This window comes from Lutjanus erythropterus, chromosome 7 (assembly GCF_056507025.1).
Source record: "Lutjanus erythropterus isolate fLutEry1 chromosome 7, fLutEry1.hap2, whole genome shotgun sequence".
Taxonomy (NCBI): Eukaryota; Metazoa; Chordata; class Actinopteri; order Lutjaniformes; family Lutjanidae; genus Lutjanus; species Lutjanus erythropterus.
The window spans coordinates 9,846,034-9,867,057 of NC_139323.1; the positions used below are offsets into that span (position 1 = coordinate 9,846,034).

The following is a 21,024-nucleotide window of genomic DNA, read 5'->3' on the forward strand; positions in this document are numbered from 1 at the left end:
ATTTAAAAAGTCAAAAATTATTATTGTATTATGACGTTTTATCTCATATTTTTGACTCTTTTTTTATCTCTTAAATATGACTTTCCACAGGGATATTTTTGTCTCTCGCTGGTGAAAATGGTCTTCCAAAACCTCAAAATTATTTACAATAAATAAATAAATAAATGATTGAGATGATTAAAAGGAAAAGCAGGAAATCCTCACATTTGAGAAGCTGTAACCATGAAACGTTTTTGAATGAAAACTGGCTGCAAAGATTAAGCTAAAGGTAAAGTAAGACAAGGTATGGTATACTTTATTGTCCCTCAGGGGAATTTGTTTTTTTTGATTCCACGCTGCTGTAACACACACACACCATACTACAAACATATAAACATAGATCACACACACATACTCATGTGTACACAGGCTTCAATTCACATGTAAAATGTAGAGTGAGCAACAGTCTTTTCTTGAATAAAACCAGAAATTCAAACAGTTTCAAAATATCATCAGAATAGTTTTCAGTGAATGTTCTGTCATTCAAATGACAAATAATTGACTAACCGTTCCAGCTCCATTTGATCATTTTCATTTTTTGTTTGCAATAATCTTAATTTGTAAAATAACTTGTAACTAAAGCTGTCAGATAAATAACAGTGGAGATAAAAGTACAATATTTCCATCTCAGCTGTAGAGGAGGAGACGTGTAAAGTTATTCAAGTTAAGTACCTAAAATATTCTTACAGTGTGGTCTTTTACCTTCACTTAAGTAAAATGAACTGTTCTCACAAGTTAAATGTAGTATTCATGTGGCAGCATGTTTACTTGACGCGCTCTGTTGTTTCTTCAACAGAAATATGAATTTACAGGTAATATTCTGAATCATAAACAGTGGTTTGAGATGATGACCACTAGAGGGCGCTCTTCAGCTGAATCCTCAGGATAATTCTCTGGGTAATTTCATGCAAATAGGGTGTAAATTTAAAAGAGGCCTCTTTGTGTGCTGGGCAGAGAAATAACACAGCTGGGATCTGTTGTTTTCTTTATCTTACATCTGAGCAGGTTCCTCTCTACTTAACCAACTCAAAGCTTAACTGTAGTCAGTAACGTGTCTTTTCTGCATGTGTTATATTACTGACTATGTTTACATTCACACAATATTCTCTTTTTGTTTTTTGTTTTTTTGCATTAATTCTAAAAAAGACAATATTCCTTCTAAACTGTTTACACGGCTAATGGAAATAATATTCATCTAATATTCCTGTTTGCATGCAGCCATGCATACTTTTGGACAGTTTTCCGCTGGTGGCAGACTTGTCTGACTGTGTAAACACAGCCTTCCTCTTTCATTCATTTAATCGCCTTCCTGAAAAGGTCAGCACTGCAATATGCAGATCCAAAAACCTGTTGATACCAAATGTTTAAAATAATGTTTAAAAGTAGGTCTGTTTCTCCTTTTGACCAAATATTTGGTGTTTTTTGAGCACGCGTCTCCATCTCAGCTTTGCAATCTCTTGGCTTGTTGATTTGTTTACACCTCTGAGCTGACTGTAAACAAGCTAGAGGCCATGTGTCGCAAACTGCAGTAATAAAACTGAACTGAGATGCATATTCTGAATTCACATGTCCAAAAAAATCCTCTAAAAACCTGAACAATACCAGCGTATCCCACACATTTGAATCAGACCTCATTCAGATTATTCACAGGAATACATGTTTACATGACCTGTATCAAATTCAGAATACTGCCACACTAACAGTGGATTGAAACGTCGCCACCGTCATGGTCTCCAGCTCCAGAGTCAGTGTGAATTCTCTTTGTTGCTCTGGCTAATGTCAAACAGGCCTGTGACAGACAAAAACTCCTTGTTCTCAGTTGGTTCTTGTCAACTGAGCTGAGATTGTAAGTGAAGAAAAAAAAAAGGTAAACAAAGCCTGGGACTGTTTGGCATCTCCGTACCCATCAAAGGGCACGCTGACCGTGAACCCTGACCTTGATTACCATTGGAGACAAGGTGGCTCGCCATGACTGGTAGGTGGTGTACAAATCAACTATTTTCATTCTCAAGAGAAATATACTATATGACAGTGTTTCCCAGACTTTTTATCTGGGGACCTGCTTTTTAAAAAAGACAACACATCACAACTCAGTTCACAACAGAACTTATCAATAAATCTTGGGAAGAATTCATTTGTTCATAAATGAACATTCCTGACCATTTTTACTGACATTTCTCCATCAGCATGTTAAATACTATATAAATAAGAAAATAAATGCAGTTAGGCTGAATTATCTAATAGATTTGATGGCTTACTCTTTCAGTTCTTTAGTTTTGAAATAAATTAAGAAAAGTTTTGCCAACCTATAGTCTTTAGTTGACATAATTTTCTTGTCTTCTTTAGATAAACTTGAATCTTGAGGTTTAGAAACTCAAATATACATTATATATAATATAATATACATTAAATATTATCTCATATAGTTAGTTGGTAAAACTTTGAAGACTGAAGAGTTTGAGTTCAGCTCAAAAAAAAAAAAATCTCTTTAAGTAAGTTGCTTTAAAACTTGATTTTTCTCAACTTTTCAGTTTTCCAGTAAAGGACATTTTGGCCAACTTCATAATGAGAGAAAATAAATGCATTTAGGCTGAATCAACATGCTCATTATCATCAGTAAAGCAACAGACACATTTTAAATGCTTTATTAAAGGTGTACTGCACATATAAATCTAAAATAAATTAAAAAAAGTTTTTTATTTATTTGGTGACCCAAATAAAATCTCCCATGACTCACCTGTTAGTCATGAATGAATGACTGATGTATGGGATGTACTAATATGTTAATTAACATGAACTAAGAGTGACTTAATGTATGAATTAATGCATTAGTTAACATGAACCAATGAATGTGCCCACATGGAGGATACAATGGAAATATGCTGATTGAAGGTCAGCTCTACAGCACCTAACCATGAGAACCTGTCCTCCAAGCTTTGATGGTGTTTGACTACAGAGATGTCTTTCTTTCTTTCTTTCAGTGTTTGTCTGTCTTTCTCTCAGTGTCTTTGGGTTGCAGCAGACTCTGTGTCATCATTTGTCCTCCGGCTCTAAAGACACCACAGCAGATATTGTATAGACAGCCCAACATGACTTTTGTCATTGTCTTATTATGAAGGACATGGACAAAGGACAAGAAAAGACCTTCAAAAGAACACACACAGCTTGTCAGCGCTCACTCAGGACAGTAAGGGACTGTAAGAAAATTATCAGGTGGATAGAGGAGCTGGAGCCAGAAAAGAGAGCGGTAATTTTTATTTATTTATTTTTTTTGGAAGGGGGGGGATTTTAATTTATTACCCTGTATTTATATTTTAATTGGCTTCCCCTTTTGATGTTTATTATATTAAATAAAAGAGAGATCATAGAGTTCCTACAACAGTGACAACAAGGCTTTCATGTCTGCCCTTGTGCATAAATGTGTTTTTCTATTTGCAGGTTAACTCACCTGTTTCTGTTAAGGTCTGTTCAGACAGAAACCAAACAGAAATTGTGTTTATTGTCCTCAAACAGCCACTAAGCTGCGACAGTCACACAACTGTGTCTGTAGTAGTGTACCTGTGTGTGTTCTTCTATTCTTTATGATATTTCCCTTCAGTATCTCTCCTTTTTTGTCTTATCTACATCTTCAGACACCACAGAGTGTAGTACTGCTGTTTATACTGCTTTCTGAAGTCTGCTTCGAGGACGCATTCCACACATGTTTAGACAGTACTCTGTAGTTTTTTGTAGTGTCATGGCCTGACAGACAAACCACCGACAAGTCTGCGTGGTCATAACAAATCGAGTACGTCAGTGTCCACACAGAGACAACACCTAACCAGCAAATGAGCTGTTTATATCCAAACAAGCTCATCCCCAACTCACTGGATACCAGTGTTTTTTCACCACCTCTTGGTGACTCATGCACAGGTTTAAGGTAATAGATTACATGTAACAGGATTATATAATTAGAATACAAAAAAGTAATTTTATTCCTTTACAGTTACAGATTTAAAAAAAAATGTAATCAGATTAAAGATACATTCAATAAAAATAGGGATTATTTAACAGGATTACAATTTTAAAATGCATTTTAAAATAAACAACAATATGCGACCACATGCAGTGCGCAAAATACTTTACTGGGCAGAAATTTAACATTATTTTGTCTTTAAATAAACAACATCAAAGAACAGTGAGTTCTGTCTTCAGCTGTGAAAACAGTCATCATCCAAGAACTCAACATCTAATTTAGAGAAAAATCTACAGGTAAGACCAAACGTTAACGTTCACTATACAGGCCAACTGCTAACGTTAGCTACACAAACCAACTGCTAACGTTAGCTGCACAAACCGACTGTTAATGTTAGCTACACAAACCAACTGCTAACGTTAGCTACACAAACCAACTGCTAATGTTAGCTACACAGACCAACTGAATGTTAGCTACACAAACCAACAGCTACTGTCAGCTACACAGACCAACTGCTAACGTCAGCTACACAGACCAACAGCTAACGTCAGCTACACAAACCAACTGCTAACGTTAGCTACACAGACCAACAGCTAATGTCAGCTACACAAACCAACTGCTAATGTCGGCTACACAAACCAACTGCTAACGTTAGCTACACAGACCAACAGCTAACGTCAGCTACACAAACCAACTGCTAACATTAGCTACACAGACCAACTGCTAATGTTAGCTTCAAAGAACAACTGATAAGGTTAGCTACACAGAAATACAGTTAGCTAGTTATCCTTTAAATACCACTTCTGTGACTGAAACATGTTTTGGGACTGTAATTGGTGACGCTGGTAACCAGGATGGTGTGTGGGTAAAAAATGAAGCCACAGGCCTGAATATGTTTAAAAAAGTGTGATTAGCTACTTACCAAAGTACATATTAATCTACACATGCATTCCCACATAACAAAGGAAGGAACAGCTTGACAAACAATAAATAAATCTAATGAACATAAAATATTATATGAGGCTAAATAATGTTACTATATTTGGTACTGAAAGTTATAAGGTACATAACATTATGTGTGTCACATGACTTTCACACTGCAAGTCACTCCAATGATGTCACATTATGTGATGTATGTTAGAAATTTACTGTTACTCCCAACATGGTCTTAAGCCTAAACCTAAACATGGATGGTGCTTCCACTGAGGCCGCCATGTTGAACTACCAGTGGCCCAGAGTGGACAAACTAAATATTTCACGGACACTCTAGTTTCTCCAACATGCTCGGAAGGGGAAGGTGAGGCAAGCAGTATTCATCTGCTTGCACCGGGCTGGTGCTCCACTTCAGACATTTTCATACTGTCCCTGAAGACAAAGAGCCATTAAAGGATTTTCACAGGACTTATTTATATGTAAAAAAAAAAAAAAAAAAAAAAAAAAAGTAAATATGTAGTAATTAAGATTGTGTAGGGGCTAGTGGGTAACACTGAGGATCATTTAGCCTGCATATTTAAATCTGTAATATCTATTGGCACATTTTTCCATCATGTGCAACATAAAAGCAGCACTAACAGTTCTGATCTGATTCTATATTGATTGCGTTGTGGTCCATCACAAGAACAACACATCCAGCCCTGATCTGAGCTGTACCTCCTCCCGTGTGAGTAATACCGGCTGGGGTTGGTGATGGGGGTAGGAACACCGAGGAGGTAACCACACCAAAGTCACCACCAGGCCACCAGGGTGTATTGTGAGGCTCATTATAGTGCATTAAACAGCCTCCCTACGGAACAATGAGAGGCCTCGGGGCCCAGAGGCAGAGCCCGAGGCTGGTTGGGACTGATATGGAGACCCAGGGGATCCTGCTCACCCAGGCCTGTCACTACCAGACTTTTATCCACAGCTGCCAAACTCCATTTTCCTCCGCCTCTGTCATCAGCCTCTTAGCAGGCTCATACTGTCTGCTGTTTACAATGAAAGCATAAGTCCTGTCTGAGAGCCTACTATTCCTATACTGCTGATAAATGTGGGATATTCATGCCCTTATCATACTTAAGAGGTATTTTACTTGTGCTATTTATACAATCTTATTTTCATTACAATATATGGAAGGTCTCTGATTAAGTCAGCCTGATTAAGTTTTGATGTTTTTGTTGATTAGGATCAGAATTAGCTGTGTTGAATGATTTTGTTAGAGGGAGAATATGCAGGATTTGTTAGTTGTTGTTTATAATCGCACCAGACAGATAGCTGATCATTGAGTCTCATTTCCATGGTGCCATTGTGGGTTTGTGTTCAGAGCACAGCAAAATAATATGAAAATACAAAGGTATGGTCAGTGGGCGGAGTCTCTGCAGACACAGGCGGGGCCATATATATATGCCTGATGGGTTGTGGGTGATGATTGAGAGGGATGATTTTTCTACTGTTTGAGTCTATGCATTGTTTTTGGAAAAATCCTGCATTGTTTGCCTTTGATGTTCATGTGAGGTTGATTTATGCCAAGTTACAGTCATCATATTGTTCATACATACATTATAATCAATTAAATGATGTCATTACAGTTCACATAGTACACACCACACTTTAAAATATGATAATTAGTTTCTTAATGGGAAATAAGGATGTCCTCCAAAGAAAATCTATCTAAATTTTAACCCAAACAAATATAAATTAATTATTAATTCATTCACCTTTATTCTCCATATATAGTAAGTTGATCACATACTTGCCTTTAGAAAAATGTCACATTTAGCATAAAATTATCCAGTTATTTAGAAGAAAAAAAGAAAAGATCTAAAGGAAATTTTTGTGTCATATAAATAGGTGTTTATCTGATTTCCTGTTCTTATTGGCCTACTAATAAAATGATGATCTTCTGATAAACAATGTAAACATCCATGTACTTAGAGTGTTAGCAGATTATTTGAACACATGATATATTTTAATATTTATATATGATCAAATGGCCAGACTTGAGTCACTAAAGCGTTGAATTTAACTGAACAGACCTGCGCCACAGACTTCATTTGCATGACCTTATGGGGGTCTCAGCCCTCAGACTGTTGACCAGGTCACTATTAAATCAATTCATTTGACTAATTGCAAGTGAACCAATTAAATACTGAATTCATTTTCCTTTAGGAAGTACCACTATGTATTTGTGTTCATGAAACTTTGTGGAATGTTTTTTTGAAAATGCCAGAGGTCTGTTTCATCTGGTTGCATCTTTTTTTGTCTTGTTAAGTGTTTTATGACTTTTTTTCATCTTGTGGTGTTTTTTACATTGTTTTTCATCTTGTTATTTTCTTTGTTGTCTTGTAATGTTGTTGATCGTCTTGTTACTTCTTTTTTGTCTTGTCATGCCTTTTTCTCTTGTGTTGTTTTTCATGTTGTTTCGCCTTTCTTCTCTTGCTACTTATTTTTTGTCTTATAACGTCTCTTTTGTTTTATTATGTTGGTTTTCATCTTGTTACGTTTTTTTTTTTTGTCTTGTTACATTGTTTTTTGTTTTGTTACGTCTTTTTCGTCTTGTTACATCTTTTACTTTGTTTTTCATCCTGTTACATATTTTTGTCTCATTACAGTGTTTATAGTCTTGTTATGTTTGTTTTATCTTCTTGCAGCATTTTTAGTCTTGTTATATTTTTCTGTCTTGTTATGTTGTTTCTCCTCTTCATATGTCTTTTCCATCTTGTTGTCAGACACTGTGATGGATACACCAAAGAATCATCTTTCCTGTGTTACTGTCTGATCCATTTAGGTTGAAATCAGTCTTGATGTTTGGAGGGCAGGACGCAAAATAATATTAAAAAAGGAAAAATTACACTCAAATGCATAAAAAAAACTAAGTAACAAGCCTGTTTTGAAAATGTAAGGAGTAGAAAGTACAATTATTTGCGTTTAAATGTCGAGTAAAGTACAGCTATCTGAAAAAGCTACTTAAGTACTGTAACTAAGTATTTGTACTTAATTACTTCCCACCTCTGGAAAAGGCAGTCCTATAAAATAAAGCCTTTGCACAGACATCTTTGATATGACCACACCATGTTTTGCTCAGTATGGATGATTAATTTATTTTTAAGTTAATATATTCATGTTTCTTTTTTGAGATATACTGACGCCGTGAATGTTATTTATGTATTTTTTTCTTTATATGTTTTAAATATGTCCCCGCTGTGTGTAGAGGAGGAGGAGAGGAGGAGGAGGAGGAGGAGAGGAGGAGGAGGAGGAGGGAGGACCCGCTGACGATGCTGCGTGCGCAGCTTCAGTCTGGAGTCGCTACGACTGGACCGCAATGAGATAAATAGAAGCCTTATCTATTAATGTTAAAGTATTACGGTTCTCATTGAGTGATAATTGAGAGAAGGCAGCGGGTCTGGAGAGCTGCTGATGTGCTCGTCTGCTTGAGAGGTGAGTAAATGTTGGTGTTTGTAGCATAAACTGGAATTTAATAGAGGAATTACATTAAAGGAGAGGAGATGAAACAGGGTGAGCCGAGGATTTTCTCATGTGTACGTCGCTGAAACATTAATTCGTTTCAACATTAGCACGTAGATTAAGTGGGAATTATTTAGCTAGCAGCTCGGGCTCGGTTTTAAATCTTATTAAAGCCTTTTTTCCAATTTCAGAGACGGTTTACGCAGCTAGCTTTTTATCATGAAACGCGTAGTGTTTGTTCTCGTGCTGTCTTTTTTTTTTTTTTTAAATACGTCAGTTGAAGCGTAACTTTAAAAATAAAAGCAGGTTTGATTTAGCACCAGGAGCACTCTTTCTGCCACATATTCCTGTGTTTATGGCAGCGGAGCGTCCTTCATGTTGCCGCCGTGTTTGATGTGTGGAGACGTGCGCACACACGACGCACAGCCTCCTGCTTTTCATGGCGAACCGTCGGCTCTGTGACGGACCAGAGCCATCAGTGACCAGCACATAATGCTGTAATATGTGTCTGTGAGAACAGCGGGACTGTCTGTGGAGATTATAAATGTCCCCGGTGGAGAAATAACGTGAATATCCTCAGATGAACCCGGCAGTGTCACACTCAGGGCCTGGTACAACAGCCTGGGCTTTAACAGCCTGTTCGTTTGCTTATACTGGTGTCCTGTCACATGTGCTGTGACAGGACTGCCAGAGGAAAACAGCGAATTTTAGCTCCAGCAATAAAACCCCTAAACTACTGCTGAAACCTGCTCATGTGGATGTGTAATAATGGGCTTAATCACATAGGAAAACATCACATTCCTTTTTATTCCTAATGTTTCTGTTATATTTCTCATTTTTAATAATCAGTTTGTACTAAGGGAGATTTTAGACTTCTTAGTGTAATCACTAAATACAAGACATGTATTAAGCGTTTCTCGTCCAACTATCTGTTTGCTAGTAAGCAGGGATGTAATAAACCAAAAAAAAATATCAGTGTGATAATATCAACATAAAAGAGATCAGTGTGATATTTATATAGACATATATAATATTAATTTAATATTAAATACAAAGAAAAGTAAGGACTTGAAAAAATGTCCTTTATAAAAGCCATCATATGTAACATTTCCACATTAAGATGTAAAAAACAAAAAAGCCAGACACATGTTGTATATTTTCTTGAATGTGCACTTACATTATCCCGAATGTTTCCAGCAGTTTTCAAAGAGAGAAGAGAGAAATCAAGAATTTTTCAAAATAACGGTGTGACTCATGCTAGCCATCGCTAGCGAGATAACTTCCAGGAAAACACAGGAGATGTCAGACATGTCAGAGTGTGAGGAAGAAAGCCAGCAAACGTGACTAAATCTAATGTGAATAAAATTATCTCCTCCGTGAACATGATTTCTTCCTGAGTCATGTTGGGTAGATTTCATCAGCTAAGGTGGTTGCTTAAAAGTGAAGACAGCTCCCATGATCTCATGCCACTTCACACCATCAAACTACTTTTCATATTGTTTTAATATGAGAGAGAGCCCATAGCAGCAGAATTTACATATTGTGTTTAAATTATAAATCTGATGTCTGCAGCAGTTTTTGTTTGTATAAAATCTGTTTTTCCTTTTAACTTAAAGTGCTTCTGCTTTCCTTTTTTAAAATATGATATAATAAGAGTAGCCAGTCATGACATTAGCCTGTGCAAAAACTGGCATGCATTTCTTTAAAATAAAATAACAATAATAATAATAATAATAATAATAATAATAATAATAGAATAATTGACCATGCAATATCATGGTAGATATCGTCACAGTCTGATATGGTATCAAGACATTTTTGTATTGTACTTACCCTCTGGTGTAAGCCTTGATATAGATTTATTTGAACATGCTCAAATGGTTAAATATTCCCACTGTGTCACCATCTGAACAGAATAAAACAGTGACTTATTCTTACACAATGATGACTAAACCAGTTGTATTAATTAGAACTGTTAAATTATTCATCAAATTTGACTATTACTGTGGGATTTGGGAGATCAGCTGGAGGGACAACCAGCTGAATAAAAGAAAATCTGCCCTGATGTGAGAGCAGCCCGCATCAGTCTTAAGGATGTGAAACTCATGAATGAGGCTCCATGTGTCTCGCTAATGAGATGTAATTGGCTATTGGAGCGGAGGGGTGTTGAGGGCGATGACCTTTAGATCATCAGCCATGCTCCATCCATCCATCCCTGGTGCTTTGTTCCCTCTGGACTCTAAATCAAACCCAAAACAAGGAAATATGAGCAAAGAAAGGGAGTTGTTCTTGTATTTGTACTGCAGTGAGCATTAATGCACTTGAAGTGAAGGCGTTGTTGTTTTCTCCCTGCTATTGACTTTGTAAAGCATACATTCCATCAATGAGGCGAGGAGAAAAAAAAGGAAATGTGGAAATCATTAGAGTAACGGGGACAGGGGAGGGATTTCATTTGGCTCTCTGTTAGGTCTCTTCTTGCCTATTTACTCAATTAGCTGTTACTGGCTAGTGAACACAAACCTCTTACAGATGATGTGGGAGTTGCGAACAGCACTAAATGTGTTGCTGTTCTTATCAAACGCTGTGCATTCATTCAAGATTGCAGGTTTGTTTGTGTTGCATGTTTCTTACATTAGCTCATGTTAAATGAAAACTGCATTACACTGGTGCTATTTTTAACACTAAATCTAATCTGCAAACTGCATCATCATGTGGAAATGGGAAAGTCTAACTGTGTTAGCAAGCTACATTTAGGAAGATTAATGAGTTTAACCTAAAGCTATTTATGGAGATAAGGTTGTGTTTCATTTTCTGACAATTCACAGACCGTATTCTTAGACTGTATATTCTGAAGTTGTACAGCTTTACACTGGTCTGACTGGGCTGTTTAAGAGGTGTTAGATTTAGCCAGAGGAGATGGCAGCAGTCCATGTTTGGCCACACAGACCTATATGCATATATTCATCCATACGTGTGTGTGTGTGTGTGTGTGTGTGTGTGTGTGTGTGTGTGTGTGTGTGTGTGTGTGTGTGTGTAATTTTATTATATATATTATTTTATTCATGTATATTTACTGTATCAACACAAATCAAAGCCTTGTTTATTGATCATGTGACCTCTTTCTTTGTCCTCTCTGTGATAACACAGAGACGAAGTAAAGTCACAAACAGGAAAGAAACACAGATGGACAGCAATATATATATATATTATTTTTACTTTTTATGTAACTTTATATTAGTTGACTTTTGGCACATTAGCAGGAATCAAAGCGTTATTTGTTGATCATGTGACCTCTTTTTTTGGCCTTCCCTCTCTGTGATAATGTGTCTTGGCATCGTGTTGCTGAAATAATCAGGGACGTCTCTGAAGAAGACGTCATCTGGATGGCAGCATATGTTGCTCCAGAACTTTTCAGCATCAGTGGGGCCTTCACAGATTTGACAGTTTGTCATACCATGGGCACTAACACCCCCATACCATCAGAGATGCTGGCTGTTAAAGTTAGCACTGCTCACAATCTGGACGGTTCTTTTCCTCTTTAACCTGGAGGTCACAACGTCCACGATTTCCAAAAATGAAATGAAATGTGGACTCGTCAGGCCACACAACACTTTTCCACTTTGCCTCAGTCCATCTCAGATGAGTTCAGGCCCAGAGATGTCAGCAACGTTTCTGCTTGTTGAAATGTCTTTCTTTCTTTACATGTGGCAGAGAAATGGAAAAGTCAAAGTCTGTCGGGAAGTTGAATTCAGGAGGAGATTAACCTTAAAGCTATTTATAGAAATAAGGTTGTGTTTCATTTTCTGACAATACTCAGACTGTATTCTTAGACCATATATTCTGAATGTGTACAGCTTTACACTGGTCTGACCGAGCTGTTTAAGAGGTGTTAGATTCAGCCAGAGGAGATGGCAGCAGTACATCTTTGGCCACACAGACCTGAGTTAAAGAGGAACAACTAAAGACATAGATCTAGCTGACTTTTGGCACATCAGCAAGAACCGGAGCGTTGTTTATTGATCATGTGACCTCTTGCTTTGGCCTTCCCTCTCTGTGACAACACAGAGACAAAGCAAAGTCACAAAGTCAGATAATGTAGCAGGAAAAAAACACAGATGAACATACTCTCTGTGTACTTTGGCTCGCTCTGGTCTTTGCTGCTGGCTAAACTTCCTTCTTCTGCAGCTCGTCTGCAGAGTTTGACATTGTGCTCACATGATTCAAGTGAAGAGAGGTCGGAGCAGTGAGCTGTGAACCGCTGAGTTTGCTGGAGAGGGAGAGACCAACACCATGTCACCCTGTGGTGATTACTGCTTAGCATCAGGTCAGCTGATCTGCAGGCTCAGAGTAATGTTCACTAACACTTTTTTTATTTCTTCTCATAAAGCACAAGTCTGAAGCATAAAAAGTTATTTCACCCTGACATCTAAATTAAGAGGGACCATTAAAACCACTTTATTATGTGGGTTATTTTCCTCACGTTGTGCACAATTGGGCCAAACCATTAGAGTCTGTGACAGTAGGGGAGGCCTAACCAAGAAAGACTCCTTTCATATTGGTCAGTGAGGCTTTATCGTGTCACAGACCTCATGACCGTCTTATCAAGCAGGAAATATCTTGCCACAAACTTCCTGGAATGCAAGTGAGACTGCAACATCAGAATAGTGGAAAAATAGAATAGATCCTAATTTCTTATTCAAGCTTAATTTAGAACATTAAATCAAATTTTCCGTGTTTTCTTTTCTTGTAGTAAGATGAATTAGTGAGGTACTAAGGATATTAAGAAAAAATCTGTCTTGCTTATGCTTGCATGCAGTAGAGTATATGTGTGTATGATGGATATCTGCTCATGTCTGTGCCTGGATTCTTGAGTCAAGAAGTTGTCCAAGTCCTTTTTCTCTGGTCTGTGATCCCATAAGGTGCAGGATGAGTATTGAGGACAAGCAGTGTGTGTGGTACATAAGTCAGAATCACATACTAACATACTGTTCATACTATTCATACTAAATATGAGGTTAAATTGAGCATGGAGTGCATTCAAACTGTATTGTATGTGGATTATGTGTATGCCTGGATGTATGTTAGGTTAGCAAGAATTTCTAGGGATGCACCCTGAGCTTAGTGAACAAACTCAGCTCCCCCAAAATGCATTGTGTGGCAGACTGTGAGGTAACTGGTTCTAGCACCACACTGTGGCTGGTAAGAGGTATGGTTGGATAAAATATAATGATGGCGAGTGAATGTCAAGCAGGACAGAGGATGTTAAGATACAGTTTAGAGGAAAAATCTGGGAGCTGCTGTACTGTATTATAAAAATAATTAACACTGAAATAGTAAAGCCCTGACTTTAAAAAAACTGTTACAGTTATTAAGTTGACAATGATTTTTTAAGTGTCCAATTGTTGACTTTTCTCCATCGAGAAATGAGCTTTCAAGAAAGCATTGCCATGCTAGGAATTTATTTTTTCTCCAGCCCATAGACTGAGTTGGGAACAGACAAGGGAACAAGCACGGAAGCCTCAAGCTATAAATGCACAAAAGCTTTATTGGGTTCTTATGGGGCATGTTTGAGCGTGTTTTCATATTCCCAAGGTGCACGCACTTCCCAGGCCTTTCCCATGTGTGAACAGTGACAAGGTTATCGGCCGACCGTCTGGCTGTAGAATCCCCCGTGTAATCCATCAGAGCCATATTACAATGTCTCATCTATGCTACAGAACAATATAAAACCAGCCTGAGGGGATAGAGAGCTCCTCCTCACTGCTCATTGAAGCAACCCAACACCACATGAAGGCTGTTCAGGAAAAAAAAAAAAGTGTCATGCTTTTACAAAATTGGAACTGTATGTGTACATTTAATTGAGTTTTTCACTTAAAAGGTACGGCAGGCTTAGTTGTTTCATTTCAGGTTGCTTAAAGCGTTCCCTGAACATGTTATCCTTTCTGCTCCCATCAGTATGAATAATTGACAGTGCTGACATTGGATGCATTGTATCTCCAGGCACCCAAGGGATGGTTTATCACTACAGATGGATGAAGGCTGACAGCCAGTGCAGGCGGGACATGTGTTGTGTGGAAGTGTCATGTAGTGAAGAGGAAAGCCGACACACAGTAGGCTTATGAAAGTGTGATACCCACTGTGGTGCTGTCCTGGGATGATAGATAGACACATGGATGGATAGTTGATCAATTATAAACTGGGTAATTTATTCCAGTGTAAGCTTTTCTATTTAGATGTTGTAGCCTCTTGCATATGAAACGCTTCTGTCCCCTCAGCTGGATACTGCTTTTCACCCCAGGCTGAACCTCTTCAACTGAAGAGCTAAACCAGGAGAGATGAGAGGAGGAGGGGAAGAATGGAAAGATGGGCAAATGAAAAAATGTAAAGCCTCTACAGTATGCCGTAATCAGGAAAACATGAGCAGCATAACAGAGTGAGGAATGTGTTACTAAGACCTCTTGTGTTAGATGTTGAGTTCATGAAGCAGATTATCTGTTTTTGTGCTTTGGGTGTCAAAGTTAAGGCAGAAAACTTTTTTTTTGTTTGTTTTTAAATTCCATTTGTTTATTTAAGGCTGCAACTAATGACTTTCATTATCAATTCATGTGTAGGTTAATTTTTTTGATTAATTGATTAATCATTTGGGTGACAAAATGAAAACAAAAAAAAAATCCCAAAAATGTCCATCATGATTTCCCAGAGCCCAAGGTGACATCTTCAAATGAGTTGTCAGAGACAGAGACATTTAGTGTTTGGCTTTTTGCTTGAAAAAAACTTAAATGATAATTAAGGAGATCTATTTAAGACCCTAGTGTGCAAAAATGAGCACTGCAGTCCAAATAGCCTGTTGGAGACACACTATAGTATATTAAATAGGCTGAATTTCTATTTTTATATGTGATCTATGGTTAAAACGAGTCGTTTCACACGACCCCTCCTCCCCAGACTTGAAGCTCAGACAGGCTGCCTGCAGATTGCAGGAAGAGAACCTACACGAGTGAAACGTTATACTTTGACAATGACAAGCGGTGACGAGTCCTACACTGTAAGTTGATCTGTTTATATCTGTCAGTGGTCTGTTGTGCATTAAGCCCTTTATCCAGAAAACAAAAGAAAAGACACACTCAGTAGCTGCCTGTCTCACTTCCTGCCACACTCCATTAACATTTTGCATTTTTAAATATGAAACACACAAACAAAAATAGACTTTAATCTATTTAGATATGACATATTTTCCCTTTAATAAAAATATCAAAACAGTTGCCTTTTCATTTTTTTGTGAATAAATTGATTATTGACCAAAAGTGATGTTTTGATTGAAATCAAGTTTTTGCTTAGTTTTTGCTTTTTTTTTCTTAAATTTGTTTATTAGATTTTCAGGAACTCACAGATGTCAAGTATCAGTGTTGTGTTCAGTATAGCATGCATTGAGAAAAACAGAACAAAGAAAGAAAGACAGTATAAAGAAATCCAGGATAAATACTTAAACAATGTGTTAAAAAAAAGAAGAGATAACTAACATAAATATAAAACAAAAGTAAACACAGAACTTGCACACTGGCCACCTAATACTAATGAAAGTCAAGTATAAAAATCACATAATAGAAACAAAATAAGTAGATCACTTTTCAAACCCACCATAAGTACGTGAGTAAGCAAAACAAATGTAGCTATAAACGTTCAGTTAGAGCTGTTTCTCCAGGACAACTCCTCAGCATGTGCAAAAAGAGGTCCCCAAGTTTTATTAAACTTGGCAAGTTAACCATTTATAGTACACTTCATCATTTCCACTTGTCCTTGATCCATGAGGATCACACGTCTATAGTGGACTCAAGTGGGGTATGTGGGGATGGATTCCTTAACTGGCAGCTGGTGGTTAGCTTAGCTAACAGGAATATTGACCTTTCCTTTTAATGTTAGTTAGTTAATTAGCATGCTATATATAGTTGGTGTTATCCATTCAAAAGCTAACCTGTGAAAGTATGTTTTTTCAGGCCTGCCCCTCAGACAACCTGAGTCTGCCGCTACATCTGGCTATTATAACAAATGCTACAAAGTCTGCCTTATATTTTGGAAGCAGCAGAGTTGAAGAGTTCTCTGTTTAGTTCAAATACAGTCGTAACACAAACTGAAACTGAGTTAAAGAGTTCCAGCCAACAGGTGCGTAATGAAGGGCATAGTTGAAATGGTCAAGCCCAGCTGGCAACCTCTCCGTCTGTTTCCTGTCTGCCTCTTCACTGCCTCTATCTCAGGGGTCTGAAATTCAAATTGGCTTGTGGCCACTGCTGATATTGTCATCTCATAGGGGTAGCGTTCAAGTGCTACAAGGAAGTGCTTATACTTCTGCAGAGATGGGAAGTAACTAAGTACAAATACTCTGTTACTAAAAGTAGATTTATTAGGTATCTGTACTTTTTTCTGTACATTTTTTGACATCTTCTTATTTTATTCTTCTTATTTATTCCCTAACATTTTAACACAAACATCTGTATTTTCTACTTACATTTTCAAAACAGGCTTGTTACTTTAGTTTTAATGCAAGACAAAAACAACATAAAAAGATATAACAAAATCACGTAACAAGATGAAAAACAACATAACACAATGAAAACAACTAAAAGACTTGACAATACATAATGTAACAATACATAACAAGACTAAAATTATGTAAAAGACATAACAAGACAAATATGATGCGTCAAGACAAAAACTACACAAAAGACGTAGCAAGACATAACAAAAAAAAGACATTAAAAAAGACGTAACAACAAAAACAACATAAAAGATGTAACAAGACGAAAACTTGCATGAAGCAGTGCTTGATGAAGACAGTGTTTTTCTACTGACATTATCTCAGAAAGAAATATTAGGTTTACAAATATTCCTAATATCTGTTTCGGGCAAGTCAGGTATATTTGTGTAACACCTAAACTAGGCAATTAAAAGTGCCTTACATGAGACAACAACCACACTGTCATGACGTCCATGTTGGACCCATCTTTGTTTACTTTTTCATTTTCTATTACAGTAACAGCTGGGGAAATTAGGCTCCGGGATATTCAACAGACAGTCCCAATCTCAATTTCCTGTGTTACATAATAGTGGCTCTGCTCAAACATGGTTACTTGTGATGAAATATAATGAACTGTAAACTGTAATCATTTGTTTGGGATGAGTTGGGATGTGCTCTATAATGCTTCTTAATTATATATTTTATTTTTCCCACAGTGGGAGACAAGCTACAGAGTTCATGTTTTCCAAGGCAGACAGGTGTCACCAATGATACTAATTAAGATCCCGTTCCATTTAGTGTAGCAGAGCCTTTCCAGTGAGTCAGGATTCACAACAGAAGCACCCTGAATGTCTCCTCTGGAGGAGCTTTACCGAGACAGGATGAGCTCAATGATGTCACCGTGGTGTCATCAGGGTTGTCGGGAACTGGGCTCAGAGATGACACATTTCATAACAGAAAGCCTGTGTTACAGACTGGAGGTGTGGAGTTTCAAAGATGTGGGTGGGAGTTGCATTATGGGAAATGAAGGAAGGATTTTTCTCTCATCTGCTTCTCACAAGTCCCCAAGTTGGTGGAGGTGCAATACAAGATCACTGGAGTGCACTTTTATTACTTTTTAATTATGAAATTATTATTATATAATTTTCCCAGGCCGAGCATGAAAATGATAAACAGATTCATATTAAGTAAATTATTAGAAAAAAGAAGAAAAACATATGAGAAAAATATGTGAATCACAAACACACATTAGCCATAGAGGATTTTATGCACCTTACACACCACTGCTTATATACAAATCTTTCACAAAGTGACTGTAGAAGCACTTGTGGAGCTCTTCAGTTCATTATGTCACTTCCACTTTATATTAAAGATGATTGGACGGGTGAGTTATCAGTGGCTGTCATACACTTATGAAGCTCCTCTCATTTCATTTTATTCTGGCACTGAATCTTTCCATGGGAAGTACTCTGAGGATTTCTCTATACTGCTGTGTTACAGATGGGTTTTTTCCTGGAATCCAGTTGAACAGTATTTATTTTCTAGCTTGGAAAAGACATTTATGTAACAACTTAGATTTTTTTTTTTGCTGAATAGTAGCATCCTTTTCCTAATTAATCTGAATCTGAATTTTATGGAATCCTTTGCTGTAATAGTTGAAGCCTGTGTTATATAAATAACTGAGCTGTATTAGACACAACATGTCCTTCAAACGGCTCAGAGGACAAATTCCAGTGAATTCAACAACTGTCCACAGTCTCGGGTACATATGAAGTTTTTACACATTATAACACATTTTTGAGCCTACTGCTCATCATTGTTTCCTGTGTTTCAGGGCTGCTTATAAGAATAATGGATGAGACCCGCCACTAGCACTTGATGAAGATTTGGATTGACTCTTCAAACTGAACTATGGAGGGTAGCGATGATGTGTCCGTCACTGTGGCACAGTCCCAGACTGATGTGTGCAGCGCTGAGGCGGGAGGAGGAGAAATCCCCAGTAAAGTGGAGGATGGAGTAAACCCAACACTTCCTGCTGATTCCTGTGGCAGTAGTGCAACAGGACTGAGCAAAGGAGGGCTGTCCAACCTGGTAGAGCCTCCTGCTCCATCAGGGGTGAGTCCCACCGCCGAATCTCCAGGAGGCGTGTCGCTCAAAGTCGCCACAACTGTCCTACATCCAGTGTGTCTTGGAGAGAGCCCACTGATGTTGCCCATTCACCTCCAGATGGCCGGAGCAGCCGGGCCTCAGCTCGGCCAGATGGGGGCAGCACCGTATTTGATAACAAGCCAAAGCCCAGTTTCACTTCCACTGGTCTTGGATCAGCAGGTCATCCAGCACATGAATCCCTCTGTGATTCCTCAGAACACGAACTGCCCTCAGCTACCGCTCCAGAACAACGTCCTGTGTCAGAACCCACTGACATTTGGTTTACCTCCAGCTGTTGACCAGAAATCAGCGGGACCAATGCCGGACACTAACCTGCTTTCTCTCCTGCAGAATCCAGCATTTGCAGCCATCCTGCAGGATCTCTTCCCTTCACAGGCAGGTTCATCAACCTGTCAGTCACCAGGCTCTACCTTCTTCCCACTTCCTCCACTCACGCCTCCATACTCCTCCCCTCTGGCCCCATTAGTCCCTCCTGCTACCCTTCTAGTTCCTTACCCTGTCATCATCCCCCTGCCAGTGCCTCTGCCTGTCCCTCTTCCCATCCCCATTCCTGTCCCTCAGACCGAGGACTCCAAGGGGAACATGCCAAAACCAGTTTGCACTGTGAGCAAAAGCACTCAGACTTCTCCAAAAGATACTACCTCTCCTTCGTTGTCTTCAAACAGATGCGTACCATCGTTCCAGCCTCAAAACGCGTCTCCAACCTCGCTTCCTCTAGATGAAGGACAGGCTCTGGACCTTTCTGTTAGAGCATGTCCAGTCGAACTAAAACAGGAATACCCGAGTCCACAGCAAGACAGTGTGCTCGACCTGTCAGTGCCTGGTGTGAGGAAAAAATGTGTTCAGTCAGACAGAGAAGTAGCGTTCCTTTCTGGTCAAGATACTAGCGGTACTTCTTTGTCGCTGGGGGTTGAATGCACTCAGAGTTTAGATTCCAAACTCCTGGGCAGTCTGGCTTCACTTGAGTTCAGCCGGCAGCACAAGTGGGTGGTTGACAGCAGCGCTGGTGGGTCTAGTTCCCGGAATCAGGAGGCATCTCTTAGCGGAGCTGGAAACCTCGAGATAGTCAGCACCTCGCAGACGGCCAAGGTCATCGTCTCAGTGAAGGACGCCATCCCTGCCATCCTCTGCGGAAAGATAAAAGGCCTATCAGGGGTCTCCACCAAGAACTTTTCCATCAAACGGGACGGCAGCCAGGGGGCGTCTCTGCAGCAGCTCTACGCGGTGCCGTCGGCGTCCCAGGGGGAGCAGCATGACCCCAACAACTCGCTCAAAAAGGTCCCCAAGAACAGAGCTATCAAACTGAAGAAGGTCAGCTCACAGGAGATCCACTTCCTTCCCATGAAGAAGCAGAGACTTGCAGCGCTGCTACCCAGGAAGTGAAAGTGCTCAGCAGAGGCAGATTAAAGGGATAGTTAAGATTATTTAAAGTGGAGTTACATGAGGTACTCATCAATAGTTACTGTGTTAGCTACAGTAGATGCTGGTCAGTAACGTCACAGTTTGGAGAAGCGGAGAGTAGTACAAGCACGGAAGTTAAGCAATGTACTGTTGTGGACAGGGTCAGCAACAAATGAATTTTAGCCACTTAACAAAAGGGCCACCTAAAAAAAAATATCCTTATCAGCTTAAAACTATTACAAGAAACTTTAATATTTTGTTGATTTTGAACTATTTAGAAACAGCTGATCTTCTCACTGATGATCTGTTTAGCCTATGTACGGTAGGTCATGTAGAGGGATCAGTAATAAATTAAGATAGTTTAGTAACCAGTTAAAAACTCCTTGTAGTAGCTTTATTCAGAATATTTTCACTTCCTTACTTTGCCATCAGACAGCCTTTTCTGATGGGAAACTGCCATTTTATAAAGCCAGATATTGCTCTCTCCAAACCAACCAAAATCAAAAGG

At 38.6% G+C, this 21,024-nt stretch overlaps 1 protein-coding gene across 1 annotated transcript; it reads left to right on the forward strand.

The window, feature by feature from the left end:
* The first annotated feature begins 18,679 nt into the window (after positions 1-18,679).
* Positions 18,680-20,672, forward strand: rai2 (retinoic acid induced 2). Its single transcript, XM_084722579.1, has one exon. The coding sequence runs from the start codon at positions 18,858-18,860 to the stop codon at positions 20,496-20,498; it is 1,641 nt and encodes a 546-aa protein (XP_084578705.1). The 5' UTR covers positions 18,680-18,857; the 3' UTR covers positions 20,499-20,672.
* Positions 20,673-21,024: the final 352 nt, after the last annotated feature.